The sequence below is a fragment of the Silurus meridionalis genome, chromosome 18, assembly GCF_014805685.1.
Source record: "Silurus meridionalis isolate SWU-2019-XX chromosome 18, ASM1480568v1, whole genome shotgun sequence".
Classification (NCBI taxonomy): Eukaryota; Metazoa; Chordata; class Actinopteri; order Siluriformes; family Siluridae; genus Silurus; species Silurus meridionalis.
This window is the reverse complement of record NC_060901.1, coordinates 3843513-3866313: the sequence shown is the minus strand read 5'-3', so window position 1 is coordinate 3866313 and position 22801 is coordinate 3843513. Positions and strand designations below refer to the sequence as shown.

At 38.8% G+C, this 22801-nt stretch overlaps 1 protein-coding gene across 3 annotated transcripts in view; it reads right to left on the bottom strand.

The window, feature by feature from the left end:
- Positions 1-3592: 3592 nt before the first annotated feature.
- Positions 3593-22801, bottom strand: part of wnt5b (wingless-type MMTV integration site family, member 5b) — a 119631-nt gene continuing 100422 nt past the window's right edge. For all 3 annotated transcript variants that reach the window (XM_046873315.1, XM_046873313.1, XM_046873314.1), the window contains exons 3-6: positions 21687-21862; positions 20947-21194; positions 17070-17362; positions 3593-5351 (exon numbers count right to left, since the gene is read on the bottom strand). In XM_046873315.1, coding sequence (XP_046729271.1) covers positions 4893-5351; positions 17070-17362; positions 20947-21194; positions 21687-21799 — 1113 coding nt within the window. In that variant the 5' untranslated portion in view covers positions 21800-21862 and the 3' untranslated portion in view covers positions 3593-4892. The remainder of the gene's footprint in view (positions 5352-17069; positions 17363-20946; positions 21195-21686; positions 21863-22801) is intronic.

Here is a 22801-nt window from a genome sequence, read left to right as displayed (position 1 = left end):
CTTATCAGTACCTGACTTTACTAACACTCTAGTGAGCACAAAAAGCCTAGTGAAACATCTTCCCAGAGGTTATTATAACAGCAAATTCCTAACTTAATGTTCAAAAAACACAAATTAATCTTATGGTCAGGTGTCAACAAACTTTTATTCATATATTGTGTATTCATTATATATTTTGTTTACATCTTATCAGTTCTGTTTTTCTTTTTGTCTGACAATCCCAAGGCATTCAAATTGCATTTGAATACATATGAATGCGTCTGATAAAAAAGAAAAAAAAAAAAAAAAAAAAAATATATATATATACCAGCAAATCGACTGGTAGGTTTCTCCAGCCTGTGAGAACCTACAGAAATGTTCATTATTTCACAGGGTTCCAGAAGATAAAAAAATTATTATGCCTTTTCTTATTATTATTACCAATATTATTATTATTATTATTATTATTACATTATATAAATGTGAACTGGGTGTGATTTTCATTTCATTTGGAACACTTCATGCAGAATTCATTGATTATGAATGAAAAAGTAGGAAAAGAAAGTTGACTTCGAGAGAAAATATTAGCATTTCACAGAGGATGTCCTTATGAGAAGGAGATTACATTAGAGAAAAGGTGAGTTATTTTCTCGACCTGCCTTCCGAGTAAAAAATGTCAAGCTTGTTATTCTATGCAGTCTTTTCAAAGGGCTCCAATTATTTTAGACGTGGAGTTCTGAGGTCTTTGAACCCGACTGGTGTGTTACGTTTTTTTATTTAGTGTTGCAACCAAAGGGGCAAAGTTTGTTAGATAACATTGCAAATCACTAACGCCAATCTGTATTGCATCTATTAAATATTTAATGGCTGAATTTGAACGAAAGAAAACCTCGCCTTATCGTTACAATCAGATACGTGAGAATAAGTTCTGGATTGAGTCAAGTTCATTCAGATTCGTTCCAACTAGTATCAATGCTCTTTGCAGGCCCTGACATGAGTGAAACCTTTTAAGTGACAAAGCTCTCACACAAACCTGGGTGTGAAAAAGAACTCAAGCTGCCTTATCAATCATCTATCTGAGTTTTGAACTTCGGCAGGGCGAGGTTCATTAAAATAGCGTGAGAGTTGGGATTTTTTTATATGTTAACGAGCGAACTGTCTAAATTCTCACACCAGGTTTCGCTCGAAAGTATCTGACACACCCTGCATTCTCTATACACAGTGTTCTACAGCTAGAACAATCTGCTCAATGCTCACTTTAGAAGAAATCATAAATCTTTAGAGCTACTTTACATTTACACTAAAGCAGATTTTACACTTATTTAGAAAATAAATGTACAGTCTATACACAAAAGTATTCTTCTCTAAACTTTTACCACAAAATAGGAGGCTACACATTGTAAAGAGCGCAATTGATACCATTTAATATTCCCTTCATCTCAAATTGGAGACTCAAACCTTTTCCAGCATGACAGTGCTAATTGCAGATAGATAGCTCCATAAAAATATGCTTTGTGGCTCTTGTGTGACCTGCTATAGAGCTTTGACCTGAACCCTATTGAACACCTTTTGGAAACGCTGGCCTTCTCACCTCACCTACATCAGTACCTGACTTTACTAACACCCTTGTGACTGAATGAGCACACATCTCCACAACATCTAGTGGAACATTTTCCCAGAAGAATTATAACAGCAAATGGGCACTAAATGTGGAATAAGATATACAAAAAGATATACAATCAAAAAATAAACATATAGAGAAAGCTCTATTACTCCACAAGTATTATTTGACTTTTTTTCAACAATGTACATTTTGTAAATCTTCTTCTTCTTTCGGCTTCTTCCAGTAGGGGGCGCCACGACGGCTCATGCATCTCCATACCCACCTGTCCTCTACATCTGTTGTATGGATTAGAGACAGGGGGATTGAGTAAAAGACAGGAGGTGGAGCTGGAGGTAGCAGAGCTGAAGATGTTGAGATGTTTGTTGGGAGTGACGACGATGGACAGAATTAGAAATGAGTTTATTAGAGGGACAGCGGATGTAGGACGTTTTGGAGACAAGGTGAGGGAGGTGAGATTGAGATGGTTTGGACATGTGCAGAGGAGGGACATGGGGTATATCAGTAGGAGAATACTGAGGATGGAGACACCAGGAAGGAGGAAAAGAGGAAGACCAAGGAGGAGGTTTATGGATGTGGTGAAAGAAGACATGCAGGTAGTTGGTGTGAAAGAGGTAGTTGTAGAGGAGGAGGGGGCGGTGGTATGGAGACGGATGATCCCCTGTGGCGCCCCCTACTGGGAGAAACCGAAAGAAGAAGAAGAAAATACATATACAGTGCTCTAAAAAAGTATTGCACTTTCCTAATTTATTTATTTTTATTATTATTTATTTTTATTTGCATATTTGTCACACTTAAATGATTCAGGCCAGATAACACAAATATAACTCGAGTAAATTCAAAATGCAGTTTTTTAAATTAATGATGATTTTATTTATTAAGGACAAAAAAGATACACAAACCTGTTTGGCTCTATGTGGAAAAAAGTAATCCCACCCTTATCACTAGGATTAAGCATATTTTTGCAAAGCCAAGTTAAATGTCACTTGTCACCTGTTGAATCAAGAAATCACTTAAATAGAAGTAAAGTCCTGATTTTTTAAATATTATTATTCAAGAACGCAATTCCAACCACGTAAAGTTGAACGTTCAGAGTCTTTGGTGTTAAACATGACATTTTTGTAACCTCCTTCCAGAAGTTTCAGATCTCTGGACGTTCCCTGGAGACAAAAATGTCAGACATGTTTCACACCAAAGACTCTTTGAACGTTTGATTTTGCGTTCTAGAAACTTTATACAAACATTGGAAACAGACTAAACGTCTAGACTTTGACTTCTGCAAGCCAGGAGGACCATTGGAAATATGGCCTTATATATTATTGTCATATAAATAAATTTTAAAGCTGTGTGTGTGTGTGTGTGTGTGTGTGTGTGTGTGTGTGTGTGTGTGTATGAGGGTAAGTGTAATTGTATAACGTTCTGTTTTTATTGTTGTTGTATGTTGTCACGTTATAAAACGTAAAAATACACAACTATATTATGAAAAAAAGTTTTTAAAAAGTGCTTGAATGTGTATTAGCATAGTACACTCCTGCACATAAAGTGCAATTTGAGTAGTTTATGTTGTGGAGCATCTGTTTTAGCAAGTTATTTCCTGTTATCACATTACTTTATAGCAGCTATAAAAAGCTCTTTTTCCTCTTTTTTAAAAGCCTCCCTCTTTTTTTCTCTCTCTTTTCAAGTTGAAACGGCACAGAAACTCAGATGCTGCAGGAAAAAAAAAGATCACGGACATCGAAGGAGTACCTCCTTACATTAGAAAACACCACCATGTCCATACACATCAATGTTCTCTACGCTAAGCAACATGCTACACATCACACGTGTTTATCGTGTAGCTTAGACGTGAAGCATCTGCGTGTGAAAACTCTAAAAACCATCATGTATTAGAATGCTATATGAGTTATCCTAAAGCTGCAAGTTTGTCATCGGATTGACGTGTGGGCGTGTGTGAGTGTGCGGTGTAACAAAAAGCATAAGACCTGATAATCGTCTCTATTCATATTTTTATTACTGGTTTGAATGATGGAAAAAAAAAATACATATACACAACAGGCATATCATCAGCCAGCAAGCGATCTGGATTAACGTAGAAAAATCACGAACCCCGTAATCACGAATCGGAATTTGCGTAAACATAAACTGTTATTTACAAGTCATTTACTGATTGATATCAAATTGATGTTTTTTCCCCCCCCCACAAATCTTCCTATATGTCCTGACTATGGGAAGGCGAGTCGTATTGCTCCTGCTGAAATAAAAACTTGACAGTAGAAGAAGCCTCTGTATCAAAAAATAATAATCGGAACAATACATAAAGTATGCATAACATGAGCAATTAATAAAATATAATCTGAACCACTGTTGCTTGACTAAAATATCATTTTGCAGTCCTTATTATATAAAACCCCCTTTAAATTTTCCTTTGCTTCCTTTGCCTATATATGTTGCGAGTCTCACTGTTTCTGGGCACTTCCAGTAGATGAAACAGGGGAGGTGGTCACTCAGTGGTTAAGGCATTGGACTCTGGACCAGAAGGTCACAAGTTCAAACCCCAGCACCACTGCTGGGTCCTTGAGCAAGTCCTTTAACCCTCGACTGCTCAGTTTTACATCGCTCTAGATAAGGGCGTCTGCTGTAAATGTAAATTCCTCCAGATGACCATATGAGGGAAGACCCCCCCACTCAAAAACAACGAGAGAGAGCACTGAGCGTCACAAGAGTCCATAGTGAACGGAGCCGAAAAGCTTCTCAAGTGTCTGGTGGTGTTTATAAAATCATCAGGGTACGTTTGGTGATTATAAATGCTTTTCGTAGCAACATACATTTCACAGGTCAACACACACGACATCATCCAAAGTCCAGCAATCGAGGTCAGGGGATCTCTGACCCCAGTTTTTTTTTTTAAGAGCTCTGTCGCAGGGGAGGTTTAAGAGAGTGTCTGTAGGAGGAGTGGAGTGGGGTGGGAGGAGATGCTTGTTGAATTGCTTCACGTGATAATTTTTTTCTTGTAGCTTTGTTGCATTCTTTGAAGTTAAAGAACATCCCCCCCACAACCCAACCAGGAATTAAAAAGTCCCTCAAAATCATACCTCGTCTTCTTCTCAAGAGTGTCGAATAACCACTGTCCACCATGCATTTGAACTATACCTATACTTTAAACATTTGATCATCTTTAGATTTGTATTTATTTGTACATTTCGCTTCTTCTGAGCTCCAGAAGGTCCGTCCCCCCGCCCCCTCCCCTCGTCTCGCCTGCTAATTGCTCAGCGTCTCTAACGAGCATCCCGGGTTACTTGCAGACGAACTGGTCGACGAGCGACGTGCAGCGCTTGCACTTGACGTAGCAGCACCAGTGGAACTTGCAGTGGCAGCGCTCGTGCTTGTAGGTCTTGAACTGGTCGTAGCCGCGGCCGCAGCACATCAGCTCGCAGCCGTCCATGCCCTCCGAGGTCTTGTTGCAGAGACGGCCGTGGGTTCCCATAGAGCCCGTGCTCTCGTTGCGCAGGCAGTAATCCGGGCTGGGGTCGATGTACACCAGGTCCTCGGCTGTGGGAGCGTTGAAGCGCTGGTTTACCTGCTCCAGCTTGCCTCGCCGGTTGATGCGCATGGCCGTAGCGCTGTCGTACTTCTCCTTCAGGAACTCACCCACGCGACGGAAATCGGCCAGCTGCAACCAGCAAGTCTTCAGACTGCAGGAACCCGAGACGCCATGGCACTTGCACGCCACATTGGCCAGATTGTACACCGACTGGGAAACAGAAATAAAAATATGTTTATAGGCTTTACCATAAAAAAGAACTTTATTCATAATAATGTTCGATAAAAATACAAATAAAAAATGGATAATAATCAATTTTTAGTATTGAAGCCAATGCAATAGGTTATAAATTCATGATAATGCTTCCAAGAAGAATGTGGCATGTCATTACTTTATTGTTATAAATAAATCGGGAAAAAAAACATGCTATTGTTCTAAAATTGTTTTAAACAATACAATAATTCTCCAGATGTTTAAGGTACTTCTGTCCAATAAGCTACTATTTAACATGGGAACAGAAATAATGCATGTGCTGGCAACCTAGATATTGAATTGTACTTAAAAAAAAATTATTGAAAACACCCTGACATGCATCATAAAGATACGAATAAATTGACTGTGCCATGTGGGTGGAGTTTAAAACCTTCTTTGCTGCTGCTATTGCAAATGATAAAACCTTTACACATATTTACTTTAATATATGTACCCCAATGTAGTGACGGTTATTATAACAGCACCCTGATTGTGGACTGGGATGTTATAAAGGCACACAGTAATCTTATAGTCAGATCTATCTATCTATCTATCTATCTATCTATCTATCTATCTATCTATCTATCTATCTATCTATCTATCTATCTATCTATCTATCTATGTCTGTCTGTCTGTCTGTCTGTCTGTCTGTCTGTCTGTCTGTCTATCTATCTATCTATCTATCTATCTATCTATCTATCTATCTATCTATCTATCTATCTATCTCTCTCTCTGTCTGTCTGTCTGTCTATATCTATCTATCTATCTATCTATCTATCTATCTATCTATCTATCTATCTGTCTGTCTGTCTGTCTGTCTGTCTGTCTGTCTGTCTGTCTGTCTGTCTATCTATCTATCTATCTATCTATCTATGTCTGTCTGTCTGTCTGTCTGTCTGTCTGTCTGTCTGTCTGTCTGTCATCTATCTATCTATCTATCTATCTATCTCTCTCTTTCTCTCTCTCTCTCTATCTATCTATCTATCTATCTATCTATCTATCTATCTATCTATCTATCTATCTATCTATCTATCTATCTATCTCTCTTTCTCTCTCTATCTATCTATCTATCTATATCTATCTATCTATCTATCTATCTATCTATCTATCTATCTATCTATCTATCTATCTATCTATGTCTGTCTGTCTATCTATCTATCTATCTATCTATCTATCTATCTATCTATCATCTATCTATCTATCTATCTATCTATCTATCTATCTCTCTCTCTTTCTCTCTATCTATCTATCTATCTATCTATCTATCTATCTATCTATCTATCTATCTATCTATCTATCTGTCTGTCTGTCTGTCTGTCTGTCTGTCTGTCTGTCTGTCTGTCTGTCTGTCTATCTATCTATCTATCTATCTATCTATCTATCTATCTATCTGTCTATCTATCTATCTATCTATCTATCTATCTATCTATCTATCTATCTATCTATCTATCTATCTATCTATCTATTTTGTGGACACCTGTCTATAAGATTGGCCTGTGCCTTTAGAACATCCCATTCCACATTTGCTGTTATAATAACCTCCACTCTTCTGGGAAAATGTTCAACTAGATTTTGTGGAAATTTGTGCTCCTTCAGCCACAAGATTCTTAATAAAGTCAGGCACTGATGTAGGTGAGGAGGCCTGGAGAGCAGTCCGTGCTCACATTCTTCAATAGAGTTAAAAAGTCAGAGCTCTGAAGCAGGAGATCTTCCACTATAACCCATGTAAAACTTATGTTCATGGAGCTGGCTTTGTGTCATACTGAAACAGGTTCGGGTCTCCTAGTTCAAGTGAAGGTAAAATGCCAAGTTACTGCATCCGAAGATGTCCTATAAAATTGTGTACCTCCAAATTTGTGGTAAACACCACACCTGGCTGCAAAAATCGGATGTCCCAATACTTTTGCTCATATAGGGATTTTTCTAACATCTTGCATGCTCACACCTCCCTCTACAGGACAACACGCATCATTACATGCAGTCTGTCCAAGTGGTAGCGTTTTACAGCCTCCAGAGGACATCCAGAGTTTACACCCTCTTAACAAACAGAGCGACAGAGCATCACAGTCAGAGAACAATGCAATGAATGGTCATTTTGTTCTCAAACACAGTGAGGTCCAAGTAGACTTCCTGCTGATCCCAGATCACAGAAACTGCAGCTGAATCAATAGGAAAGCATTTAAAGTAGTGCTATTGGGAACTAATTGCTGGCTTTGTGTCTTTTAATTTATCACTGTGATCTATTTTATTAATAAACAAGAAAATAATCCCTGTTTTGTGGAGGTTACAAGTATGAAAATATAATGAATCACAATGCAGTTTACTCATTTATTCATTCCACACTAGAAACCGTTCACACACATATATATACACACACACACACACACACACACACAAACACCTATACACACACACGATCAGGACTAAACATATAGAGGTGTGCCTTTGTAGGAAAATTGCTGTTTACAACCCATAAAAATGATTTTATTATCATTATTATTATTATTATTATTATTATTAATGAATTGATTTTTAACAATATTTTATACTAACAACATTTGTATTTTCAATCACTAAAGCTTTTTAGAGCTCTATACTGCTGCAACTTGTTATTTTTTTGGTGTGTATACATGATAAATTGTTTTTTATCAATTCTAAATGTAGTTTAGAATTTAGTTTCATTGTGTGCATCTTCCACACAAAAGAAAAAAAAAAGTTTTTTCCTGCTGTAATAAAAAACGCTATTTATTACGTTACAGCCCCAATAAACAGTCATTCCCTCACCAGCCTCTCTCTATCTCCCTCTCTCTATCTATCTCTCTCTCTTTCCCCTCAAAGTCAATCACAAGCAAAAAAAAAAAAACGACAGCATGTCGAAAATGTAAACTATTTCAACTCAAGACTATAAAGGACTCGATAAAACACACAGAAACGCTAGAATATCAGCCGAAGCCCATTAAATAGCTCTACTACTGCCTGCGATCCAACACCTTCTGACCAATCAGAGTTCAGCATTCAGGAGCGCCGTGAATCCAGAGAAGCTCCTGAAGCAGCTTTGTGTTTCTGTGACTATCCTGCTCATGGGAAAATCAAACGTCTCCCTGTTTCTCTTTCTTTCTCTCTCTGTCCTTCAATCAGTTTCAGTATCTTTCCTCACTAGGGCCCCTGGCCTGGCACCTCCCTTTAACACCTCATGCGAGACGCTGCTTTAACAGGCGTCTTTGTACTGCACCATGCACCCCGCAACCCCCAGCTGACAGCTGCTGCTTCCCCTCCCTCGTACCTGTTTGCATAAAGAGTGAAGACTGAGCTTTCACACTTTCGAGCACATTCTCTGACAAGCAGCACTCTTACCTGCATACCAGCCTGACCCCATCTGTCTCTCGCTTTCTATCACACACACACACACACACACACACACACACACACACACAGATACAGAGATACAGATACAAACTTCCTACACATTCAAAACAGTTGCAAAACAACTGAACGGAAAGAACAACGATACAAATCGGAAACGTGTGAAAACAATAACTCGTTTCATTCATTCACTCACTATCTCTTCCCTCTTTCACTCTCATGGGGTGAAAGACACTCAGACTCACTGGTGCAGAGAAACGACATGGTCCTGGGCACGAGCACAATGAAGCGTGCTCAGACAGGGCCGGGGTCGGGGTCGGGGACTGAGTCGGGGCCGGCTGGGGTGGGGAACAGCCTGGAGTAAACAAACGGGCCCTAAAGGTGTGCGCAGATAACAGAAGCCTGGGAAAGTGGAGCTTCTCTTCTACAACCCAGATACAAATCCTAAATTTGTGTTGTCTTCTCTTTCGGCTCTGTAAAGCAAAAGTTTGTGCCCCCCTAGAGTGCAAAACGAGATCAAATTTGAGAACGCAGCAAATTACGTTTTGACCAAAAAAACCCTGAGCGTATCCCATGTTTGCGTCTGAATACATCAAACAAGGATGTCATAACGCATTCGAAGCCCTTCGTCACTGTTCACAAACACAAACATCAAAATGTTTCTTGATATAAACTACGGTTTGGATCACAGAGACTGAAAATGCACAAATCTCTGACTTCCTTCTGTTTGGTATCTATAAATTTCAGCAGCAGGAATTCATTTATTTGATTGGATATTTAATTTATATTGATTGTAAGACCCCGGACAGGATTCACACTTTTACTGTAATATAAAGTGTTTGTTTGTTTCTTAGTTGTTGATTTATTTTCAGAATGTATAATTCTGTGTTTTGTCTGTATTCACTCTCCAACTAAGGTTCACAAGATTCACCTTTGACCTGTTTTAGAGAACTGGTTGATGATTGGTTGATTTGATGCCGTTCACTCGCCTTCATTAGTGACGTTCAAGATTCATCAATTCAACACATTTACTAATAAATGTTGAGAAATTTTAGATGACAGATGATGATAACTGGTTTAACCATTTTGCATTCAATGACGTACACAATGAACTGATGCTGAGGTGTTTTGCGGGTTAAAACTATTCAGGTGAAACCAGTATTATATATTTTGATCAACACGAACATAAACGACGATGTAGGAAACAGCAGACACTCGTACACAATCGATTAAATGTACAAAAGCTTTCGCCATTTGATCAAAGCAACAAGAAATGTTCTTATTACGAGCTCCAAAGCAACTGGGAAAAACGGTAAGATTTTTAAAAAATTACAGCTACAAGAAAATACACAACAAACGTCTGAATACAAGCAGTATTTAATACTACACTCAAAGTCAAGAACTGTGTGCAAAAGTTTGTGCCCCCCACAGTGTTTAAACATGGGTATAATAATACTAACATATCACCGTTCCAAACTATATTCACAAGTTTTATCGAAGGGAAGGTGCAGCGTTTACCACATTCCCATCCGAATACAGCAAATCCCAATGTCAAATTTCCAAGTGAAACCTAGAGATTTAAAAAAAAAAAAATTAAAATAACAATGTAAGGGTATTCTATATTATATGTATTAGAATGCATCAGAATGCAAGTGTGGAGTGAAAAGGTTTGTGCCCCAATTGGTGTTCGAACAAGAAATCTAGAAATTTGTCTCGATTTAAAAATGTTTTAAAAGAAAGAAAGAATTTTTTAACAAATAGTTTTTGCTGGAAATCCCACAGGATTATAGATGATATGGACTTGATATAAATCATGAAAAAAATGAATTCTTCGTAAAGGCATTTGAAGTTTATTAGACAATACGTGAAATTTCATGCGGAAACGAAAGAATGCAAACTTTAAAAGCGATATTTCTTCATTGCTTTATTATTAACATTAAAAAATAAATAAAATTCGTTTTGACCTCATTAGCAAGACCTAGATTTCAAAAAGATCAATCAATCAATCAATCAATCAAAAGTGACTTCTGCTCTGATCACACCTTACTGAACAATCACACACTCGCCAGCCATCTGATTCACCATAATCCTCATTCACTTTACTGTTTTTTTACTTAATTTATTTTTGTACTTTTGTTTGATTTAATACACAATTACTGTAACTCTTACACTCTTGATCTACCCTTTAATTTGATCACTGCCCCTTATTTATTTCATTTATTTATGTTAATATTGTAATAGATTAGGGTTTTTTAATCATCTTTGCATTCATTCTTGTATCCTGATGATCTGCCATTATTGTAATGATCGTTAAAATAAAAATAAAAAATTTACCCGAATTAATAAATCAGTAATTCAATACGGTGTGTGTTACACAGAATAACCTCAAAGGTCACGTCTCTTAGTTCTTCATGAGCTGAACTTTACTGCACTACGGTTCATTTAAGGTTTAAAAGTAAGGATGTTTGCTTAGACTGTGTGTGTGTGTGTGTGTGTGTGTGTGTGTTTTGGTGTCAGTGTCAGACAGCTCTGCTTCAGCTACTTTGTGTGGCAATGGCAAACGCCTTTGCAAAGAGCCGAGCCTTTTGTGACCCACACAGCCATGACAGGACACCATCCACACACGCTATCCTTCACCGAAACCAACCCTCACACACACACACACACACACACACACACCCTCCTTTCCTGGGGCCATGAGCTTGAAGGAATCGGAGAAGCTCGATCAATCCCCTTGCTATGCTTCTGTCACCCGCACAAAGGCCTCGAACTCCGAGCCTCTCTATGTAGAGATAAATCTCGGGCTGCTTGCGAAATACCCATCAGGGTCACACGGTACGCCGGCTGCCCCTTCGCCACACCATTAATTAACAAAGAATAATATTGATCTATTCATTTGGGCAAGTCTTGGAGGAGATGTTTCATTTAACATCTGTGGAAGGAGTCTCCTGTGTCAGTAACAGTAATGTGGGAAAGACTCAGACAAATGAGTTTCTCTGTGGCATGACAAAGCTGTATTTCTTTGTCTTATTAAACCAGAGAGAGAAAGCAAGAGGGAAAGAGAGAAAGAAAGAATGTGAAAGAACGAGAGAGAAAGAGAGACAGAGAAAGCATTGTATTCCACATTCAGTCCCAATTCACTCTTCTAATTCCCTCCACTCTTCTGGGAAGATGTTCCACTAGATTTTGTTGTGTGTTATGGATATTTGTGTTCATCAGACACAAAAGTGTTATGAAGGCAGGTACTGATGGAGGTGAGGAGACCTGGGGTGCAGTCAGCGTTCACATTCATCCCAAAGGTGTTCAGTAGGGATGAGATCAGAGCTCTATAGCAGGAGATCTTCCTCTCCAAAGCATGTAAACCAGATCTTCAAGGAGCTCCTTTTGTGCACAGGGGCATCACCATGCTGGAACAGGTTTGAGTTTCCAAGTTCAAATGAACACAAAGTTTTATTATAGCGCCATCTAAAGACGTCCTGTATATATATATATATATATACACACACACACACACACACACACACACACACACACACACACACACACACTATATTGCCAAAAGTATTGGGTCACCTGACCTTTCCCATTCAGGTGAATATGCTGATAGTCATTTTTGAGGGAAGGTTTTATTCCGTATTTTCCGATTCCAACAATCTTCTACTAGCATTAACCAGCAATCAAGCGATCGTGTCTTAGCCAGATAAACATTATGTGTTAACATTCCTACAACTAACAACGCTGTACAAACACCCACAAGCGTTAAGTACAAAACCAAAGGCGTAGCCGCCTCACCAAGGTCACCCATGTCTAAAGAAAATGTATAAAAAAAGGGCAACAGTAAACACTCGGGGCTTAAAACTCCTTAGGAGAAGAAAAGCAAACTGTCTGGCGAGGGGTCAGACGACGCTTGTCGGTTCTCGTCCCAGCGTAGAACACGACTACGCCTTGACCTCCTCACCTGGGGGTTGAAAAGCCGAGGTCTCTTAGAACGGCCCTAATCCCAGAGCGAGGGCTTCTGCTCTGTAAACACCTTAAATAAGCTCATCTGCTCAAAGACAAACAGGAGAAGAGCAGAGGTTCTGTCGCACTCCACACCCACCGCAGCAGGCAAATGGACTTTTTATGACGCTGAAAAAGCACTCAGGGGACCGGCGGAGAGAGAGCGAGAGCGAGAGCGAGGTGTGTCCTTTCAGAAAGCGAGGGACAAAAACAGAGCGCATTCCTGCCTGGTCTGGAGTCTTGAGCTGATATTCTGCAGAGCCGATAAGCCAGCTGCTTGCTTTAAAAGCACCTGAGAGCATCTGACCACACACACACATATATGGTTGGGTATTGGATTGATCCAAAGGTGTTCTATTCCTCTTATACCACATCAATTTGTGTGTGTGTGTGTGTGTTTTTTTTTAAATCAAAAACAGAAACATTTGATGTTGTGTACAAGTGTGTGAGACAAGTCACGTCCTGTTATCACGTACATCAAAACAGTTGCAAACATGTCCCTTTGTACATTGTTACTATAGAAACAATGAGATGTTTCATATAAACCTGTGCATTCTTTAGTAAAGATTTCATCAACACCTTCAGATCGAAAACAGCGCCGTGGCACGAGTCTGAAATCGTATTCTGATTAGAACTGCTGAATTCTAAAATGAGAAGGAATCAGAGGAAGTGGAGGGAATCTACTTTCATTCAAAGTTTCCATCTCAGAGGTTGTTTAGCCCAGAGCCTGGCCATGGACCCATAAAAAGAATGCGCTTTGACCTCCTGACCCTGACCAGACTCCAAGGGCATTATCCTGGTGCAGATTCCATTTGGTCTTCTACACTTCCAGTAAATTATCTCTTCCTCTGGCTCGGGTTATTAGGCCAACTCTTCACAAACACACACCCCAAGACACACAAACATTCCACAAAAGAACTTTGGGAGCAGCGGTTGTTGCTGTTCCTGTCCTGGACTACACTGTATAGACATGTGGGCTTCCTCTGCTTTAGTCAGGCCCAAAACCTACAACCCAGAATCTAGCTTGTGTTTACATGGCGCTGGCTCCCAAACCGACTTCGTTCCATGCGCATTGTTACGACCTGCTGGCCCTATAGAACCACAGCACTATGAAAGCTTTATAAATGCATCGAAATGGTGATAAAGTTTCTGGTATGCGACTATAACGACAAAAAGCACCACTGTGTGTTTTGGATGTTCTCCTGGAAGAGAGGAGGCTGCCCTCTTATTTTCTTATTTAGTCTACACCAGTGATGGATACTGTGGACAAAAAATCATATGGTACTTGTATTCCTGGATATTGGACATTGTCTTATATTATATTTGTAGTATATAAAAGCAAATGTATTTCTTATAAGCAGCGTACAGTATAGCATAATATAATAAAGCTTAAAGTAATAATGCATCCCAAGCATCCCGCTTCATATCCTGATTAATCCCCAGTTTTATACATGCATCAGACTGAACAGGGTCAAAAAGGAAACTTTTGCAGTTCAGAGTTTATTCTGTAAAATACCCTGTAGAGTCTATGGACTTGCAACTAGACCAAATATATACTTTTAAATAAGTGAACTAAACTCCAGATTTGTAATCATTAGTTCGTGTGACCGGGGAAAGATTTTATTCCGAGTTTAGATTACTAGATACCATTAGATAGTAAGATATTATTACAACACAAGCTATTTGTTTTAAATTAATTACACTACACTAAATATCATTAAATGAATCTTACCTTAAAGTAAACTACACAACAAATGAAAATTTGTCCCAGTTTAGTAACATCATGTAGCAGGAAGAATAAATTGCTTCAGTTTACTTTCAAGTGTATTTATTACAACTAGGAGTTTCACTACACAAACTACTATACTATACTGAATTATACAATAATACACTCTGATAATCTATACTGTGCTTCACAATACGACAATATGCTGCATTACACTGCACACTACAATACTACACTATACTTCTCAATACTACACTACACTATACTGTACAACACTACACTGTTATACTATGCTGCATAACACAACACGATGCTATGCAAATTATACATTAAAGCACAATTCCACACTACACTATACCTCACAATACTTCACCCTGCATACTTTACAATACTGCACAATACTACACTATGCTATACTACTCTGCACAATACTACACTATGCTATACTACTCTGCACAATACTACACTATGCCATGCAAAGTACATAATGCGGCACAATACCGCACTTCAATATACTGTACACAACTACTCTACACTATACTCCACTGCACAATATTACATTATGTCATACTATGCTGCACAACACTTTGCTATACTATTCTATAATATACTATACAATATTCACTATATACTATATTATATTACACTGTACAATACTTCCCTATGCCATGCTAAACTATACTATGCTACATAATACTACACTACACCATACTCCATAATACTACACCATACTTCATAATAAAATAAAAATAATCTAACTAGTACATTAAATGTATTAGTCATTTTATGGTAAATTCCTAGTGTAAATCTAGTTTAAGTTTTCTTGTATAAGGGCAAGATGTTTCTTTAAATGCTCCCATGGTTCAGTATAGTGCAGTAGTTTATTAATAATTTCCAAAAACACAAATGTAAAACATACAACCACAGAATGTGTGAAATCTATTCTGTAGTATACATGATAGATTCTGTTACTACTCTACCCACAATACTGCACTATACTATAATTATCAGGGGTGTAACGTACAAGTGTTCATACTGAAATTTCAGTGCTGTGCTTTCGGTTCAGTACACATATGTTTCGAATGCAATCCTTTTTACATGCAGAACATAGTTAAAATCCATGTTTCCTCACGAACGTAGAAAGTGGCGGACTGCAAGTTTGTTTGTTTTCCGCCTCGCACTTTTAGCATTTTTAAAGTTATTTTTAATCTTCAAAACACACACAGCAATGCTAGGGGGTATCATAAAGAACTAGCGTTAGTGTAGTGTGACTTCTTACACTGTACCGGAAATAAGATTTGTTTTGCGTGTGCATGAAAATGCTAAAGAATCAATAGCGCTAGTGATTCAAGATTTTTTATTTGTATCATAGTATATGCAGAACATTACTTGTAGTGAAATGAAAAGAGGAAAAAATTCAACATCTTGAATCCATTGTGCTAGCGTTAGCCGCTAGCCACTTTCTGGTTAGCGGCTAACACCAGCGATATTGTATATTTAGCATTATATGTACAGCTTCAAGAATTTCTACAAAAAGGAGAAAATCCTGACAATTCCACATATCGAGGGAGTGAATAAATGAAGAGCGGAAGGAATAAAGACTTTTGTTAGAGAATGTTGAAATAAGTAAAGCAGTTAAGTAGATCGTATCTTTAGAAAATTAAATATTAAATGTAAAACACACACACACACACACACACACACTTACATACACATCTGTATTACCAAATAGGGTCTATGACAGATGTAAACTATTTAATTACATTTTTTCCATTTATTTAATTTTATTTAATAAATTTAATTTGTGCCCATTTAATTGATTACTCAAATTAATATATACAATAAAAAAGTGTATTATATTAATTAGATTTATTCTAAAATTTATTTTTAAATGTTGATTAAAAATATTAATAATAATAAACTTTGTCAATAAAAAAAGGAAATTTTCTGTTTTGCATTTCATAACCGTACCGATATTGAACTGAACGTTGATTTAAAAACGAACCCAGGTACAAACCAAACTGTGAATTTTGAGTACAGTTACACCCATAATAATTATTGATCTGTGAAATATTTGCTCATACAAATCACACACAATCATGTGAACTCATGTGAACTCATGTGAACCAGTCTTGGGATGTAAAGGTACTTTCTGCAAGAACTGAAAGAAGAAGCTCATGCTTTCCTCTAGGATCTTATCTCTATGATTCAAACATATGATCTGACCGCAGACTGAAAGCTTCACGCTTCTAAAAACTTAACAATGTGTAGTGGTCTTTTGTTTACTGATCAGCTGTATGGGTCAGGACAGTGTGTTTCATCTAAAATTCTACCACATGGATTTGAGTAAACAACCTTCGATTTTTTTTTTACCAATATATGAATAATAAACGATGTCTTCGGTAAAATTGTATGCTAGAATAAAATTTACTCATTTGCTTCAGTATACTTTCAGATAACAATCCATGAAAACACACAGGGCTCAGCATAAATACATTATCAAAGGTTTGTCCGGTTTACCAGTGTGTTTCCTCTAAACAACACGATAAACACAACGCATCTTTGAGTGTGTAAATGCTCGTTCTCACCATTCGGCCAGCCTCGTTGTTCTGCAGGTTCATAAGCGTGCGAGCATGATCTATCGAGCCCTTGGGGTAGTTCTTCTCTCGCTCTCGGGCGTCCACAAACTCCCGAGCAAAGCGGTATCCGTAGTTGACGTTGTCTCCGCAGCCGCCCCACAGCCAGTCTCTGGGCAGGTCCCGGGGTCGAGCAGATCGGCTGCAGCCGCACGTCGAGAGCTCACCTTCCCTGCAAGCTCGGCTCACTGCGTTCACCACGCCGGCTGCACTGATGGCGTAAGTGAACGCTGCTTCCCTGCTGCCTGGAGAAAGGACCAACAAGAGAGGGAGTCAGAAGGATTGCACCAAGAATGGTCAAAGTTCAACATAGGAAAAGGCTTGCAACTCACATTATTGCAACTCGAATTATTGCAACTCAAATTACTGCAACTCAAATTGATTTCTAAAATTGTTCCTCTGCTAAAGAAAGAACAATTCAATTCAAATGATTTTTATTTGTTTACCACTTTTCACAGTGGATATCGTCTCAAAGCAGCTTTAAGATTGTTTCTTGTAATCATACGTTCATCCCTAATGTGCGAGCAAGTGGCGGCTGTGGTGAAGGAAAAAACTCCCTGAGACTTCATGAGGAAGAAACCTTGAGAGGAACCAGACTTAAATGGGGACCTCACCCTCATCACCGAATGTATATTCATTACAGTTCCATCATTGTTGATGTGTGCAGTGATAGACGATTAAATGCAATCTGTGGTTCTGAGCCATAATAGCAGACTGTTGATATTAATTACAGTCCAGAACCATCCTCAAAGTTCTTGAGTTTCTCAGGAACCTTATGGATCTTTGGGATGTTGATGTCGAACCATCCTCGGCTGCACAGAGTGGTCTGTAGTGTTTGTTGTTAGTAGTGTGTGTTAATTCACACACAAGCAGAATCCTTTTTTTAATAAAATATAAGGAAAAAGGATCTAATACACCTAGAAAACACAGGCAAATGAAAGCAAGTGACAGATTTGACTTTTTTTTTTTAATTTCTGTTTTACTTTTATACTTTATATTTTTATTCAATTCATTTTTGCATTTCAATTTACATGTTCATTCTTCAGTATTGGACAGTCGTAAAAAAGCATTTCACCACGCCGTACTCTGTACGAATGTTTATTCGTTCATGACAAATAAAACGTCATTTGATTCGATTCGACTGCGGAAATAAGGTTACATTTTCTACATCATGAAGAAAAAAACAAAAATCTCCTTTTACTCAAAGCGTAAACTTTACGTACAACCTGATTCGGACAATTTGCATTAACAAAAGACTTTACAGCCATGCCTTAGGCTACTTACACAGCGTTCAGCTTGGATTTATTGCGTCAATTTGTTTCCTGGCTTTTCCTGAACTCATTTTACAACCGTATATGAGCGACAGACCCGAAATCATGATGTAATCGCGCTGAGCCGTGTGTACTGCAAACGTGCGATATGGTCTGCACTAATTAAGCAAAGCGATTGGACTCTCTGTGTATGTTAAAGACAGACCACGATTTATTATATCGATTTTTTATGTGAACGCTGTGGTTCATCAAAGCCTCCTCAACCAAGAGCATATGAGACTGTTCAGGCTACCACCCCCCAGCACACAATAAAACCTTTAGTGGTATATTACAGCCTTTTTTTTAAGCTTCTGTGATGATCGGGCAAAATCAAAGCCAATATTAACACACAGTAGAGAACACAGAGCTCCTGCTTCATAACAGGCGTACGGCTTCCCTCGTTACAAAGCTTCACATAAAACCGTACTGGAATAATGTAACATCTGTTATACATGTGTTACCTGACATCGGTTCCTTCATATCAGGCATCTGGGATGCACATTTCAAATAACTTTATAGCACATGGCAGACTGTTACCAGGAGCCGAACTCTATTATGATTTCACGATTTCGTAGATCTTATGAAGCTACGCTTGCATCTCTTTTGAGTTTGTCGAATTAATTTGTGTAGCGCTGTAAGTCAAAAAACAACTTTACAGAACTCTTGACTCTCGGATGAGGATTCAGATCCTTAATAGATCCTAAGTGATCCGAAACTGTGCTGAGGACAAAAACCTGTTCCAGCATGTCAATACCCCTGTGCACAAAGCCAACTTTATAAAGATGTGCTTTACATGGTTTGGAGTAGAAGATCTTCTGCTATAGAGCTCTGACCTCAACCGTATCGAACACCTTTTGCGATGAATGTGAATGCTGACTGCACCCCAGGCCTCCTCACCTTCTCACCTTCATCAGCGCCTGACTTTATTAACACTCTTGTAGCTGAATGAGCATCAATCTCTAAAATCTAGTGGAACATCTTCCCAGAAGAGTGGAAGGTATTATAAGAGCAAATAAGGACTAAGTGTGGAATGAGATTCTCAAAAAGCTAATCTTACGCTCAGACGTGTTCAATATATATGACTGAAACACTTTTTATTTATAACTTTATATCTACAATTCTTTTAAATTCAGCAAATTTTATACATTGGATTTATTGTAACATTTGAGTGCAATTTTTTTCCCTACTATTTTTAAAGTGTGCCAAATTGTCATAATTAATTTTTTGTAACAATTTGTTTGTTTTTTCATTTAAAAACATTTTTTTTTACGCTTTTCCCCCCCTATTCTTTAATTTAAAAAAATTGAATTTTTTTTTAATTTGATTGAAAAGATGATTAAAAAAAAACCTTTATTGACTTGTTACTTGTATGAACACTTTTTACATTTATTATGAACGAAAAAGAAGACTACATTTTTATGCAGTTTTCTTTACCCACTACAATTTCATTTCAGATCCTTTCAGAGCATGTGGACTGTTGGCAAAAAATCAAGTAGTTCACTACAGACCACTTTTTAAAAAAAGACTCACAATCACTTGCACTTTCTACGTTCACTTGAATTGTTTGTTTGATTGTTTATTTTGTGTCTAATGTTGTAGCCAAATATATAATCAATTTCCACTTTACATTAAGCATACTTCAGTACAATTTCTCTAAATTCCTAGAACACCTTTCATGCACATGCACTTGTGATGATCGAAGAACATTTTTCCAGATAGATTTTTACAAACCAAAAAAAGTTTGAAGCTCAAAATAAATGCAAATATTAATACAGGAAGCTTTTTTTTTAAAAACCTGCCAAATCCACTGCATTATATAAAAGTGTTTGCATTTATTATAGAAATTAAAATTCCTACATTTTGTCCATAATATATTTGAAACCTGCTTGTTTGCAGTTTTACCTAAATTATTTTTAAGCATAATATTTATATCCCTGCAGTAATTTTGTACGCATTTTACGTTTATACACCCCCTGTTTTTACTGATGGCTCTAGTGCTGGAAAAAACCAAACAACACAACTCCACTCCATACCCAAATCAACTAAGAAGGGGAGAAGAAAAAGACGGGTGTGTGCCGCCCTGCATTCCTCGGATGCGCCTCCACGACGCAGAGAGACGTTTTATTGGCCTTTGGTGCAAGACTTCAAATAGAGTCCCGGATCTGCCGAGCTCGTGTCAGCGCGTAATTGCATTTCAAAAGCGGCGCTGCACAATGGCGCGACTGGCACCTCCATATAAACCTGGCGAGCGCCTGCAAATAACCCCTCGGAAAAAAGGGGGGAGGGTAAAAAAAAAAAGGAAAGAAGGGAGTAGATGGATAGATGGATGGAAAGGGAAAGGGAGGGGTATGTTCTGAGAGAGTTCTCAGAGAGTGGGTTTCTTACACCTCGTTTCATTGCTTAGCGGAACTAACACTCGATTGTCGGCGCTTTGTATGGACATGCGTATTGGCGCAAACAGATATTACGCGCGTTGCGCAAAATCACTCGGAAGTGCAAAAAGGGTCTAAAGCGCTCACCTATGTGCATGACGCGGCCGAATACAGATGTGTTGTCCACCGTGCTGCAGTTCCACCTCCTCTGTCTGAACTGATACTGGCACTCCTTAATGCCTGTCTTTGCGCCTTCGCCGATGTACACCATGTGGTCCTGGTAGAGCTGGCACAGCTTCTTCTGGCCTGGAGACAAGCCCGTGAGCTGGCTGCAAAGAGGCTGTGCGCCTATGATGTACATCTCCGGCCTCTGGATAGGGTTCATGGCCAAAGACCTGCGCAAAAGAAAAGGTTAGCTTATTGGGAAGTCAGTGCGTCACGTTCAGACATTTATCTAGGTTCTCCTTTCAAACATGTCCCTCAGGTTGTACTTATTATCTTGACGTGCATCTGCATGGACAGCATTGTTTTTTCCACCCTAACTAAGTATCCTTGAAGCCCACTCAAAATGCAACAACATTTGGAGCTCCACACTCCACATACCCTCTGATCTCCAATTTATCTGATCCCCAATTTATCTGATCCAAGAGGTTTCCTAAAGTGCAAAAAGCCTCCTAATTCCCCCCCTAAACACCCACCTTACCTCACGGCATGCTGGTCTATTTATTTGCAAACAGGCCGACCATTTGGAGCTGAAGGTAAATATTGTTGTAAAGCCTCCAACATTTGTTCTCAGTTTCACATTGCTGATCCTGATTCGTTCCCATCCCCAAACACTGACATCTAGATCTGATCTCTGTGCCCTGCGTTCTCAAGCGTGCACTTACCACCACGAGTTTGCCTGCACCAGAAGGTCAGAGTTGCATGAGATCAGGCTGAGAACCAGCAGTAGGTGGACTCCTGCCGTGGCGCTGTGCGTCCGCCGCATGTCGACCTCCATCTCTCCGTCTTCTGCGCGCTCTGCGGGACCCCCCGAGGGATAAGAAACCCCACAACGAGACTCCTACGAGGAGAACACACAGGAGAGCAGAACTTCACCTCGGTCCGGAAACTTGTTAAAGTGCGCGCAAAGAGCGCAGAACCCCGGAGAACATCATCCTCGTTATCATCATCTTCATCCGTGTGCGCGTCAGATCACTGTAACTCCACTGGGACTAATGTTAGATGTTAACTGGAAGATGATCCCACATTTTAACCAATAAAATAAAATAAATCCCACTCTGTGCAGGTGAAATGAAGTGCTGGTGTAGAAGATGATGGTGATGTGTGAGTCCAGATCGTGGCTCTACCTCTCACTGCTGACACACATACACTAAACCCTCCTCTGATCCCACAACAACTATCTCTCTCTCTCTCTCTCACTCCACTTCTCTATCGCTCCCTCCCTCCTGCCCTCTCCATCCTCTCTTACTCGAGGCAGGGGGAGGGGTTGAGGGGGCAGGAGAAGGAAAATAATCAGAGGAACTCTGATTGACACGGAGATACCACCAGAGGGCAGCAGATCAAACTGAAGGAGGTTCAGCGCCTGGGGGAGGGTTGCAAGTTCCGTGATTATCACCCCAAACTGAGACAAATAGTTCATATCTATCTATCTATCTATCTATCTATCTATCTATCTATCTATCTATCTATCTATCTATCTATCTATCTATCTATCTATCTTTTTATTTGAATGATCTGTTGATAGATGTATCCTATTTGGATGTAGCCACTTGCGTACACCATAAAAGTGATTAGATAGATAGATAGATAGATAGATAGATAGATAGATAGATAGATAGATAGATAGATAGATAGATAGATAGATAGATAGATAGACACACCTTTCCAAGTCCGCACAAATTCGTGCCAAATCTTAAGTGAAAAATCAAAGCTATAGGTTGTAGTGGGATTTTCTCTGATTTTAGAAGTTTAAAAGTGTGTGTAGTTTGCAGTTTTTTAT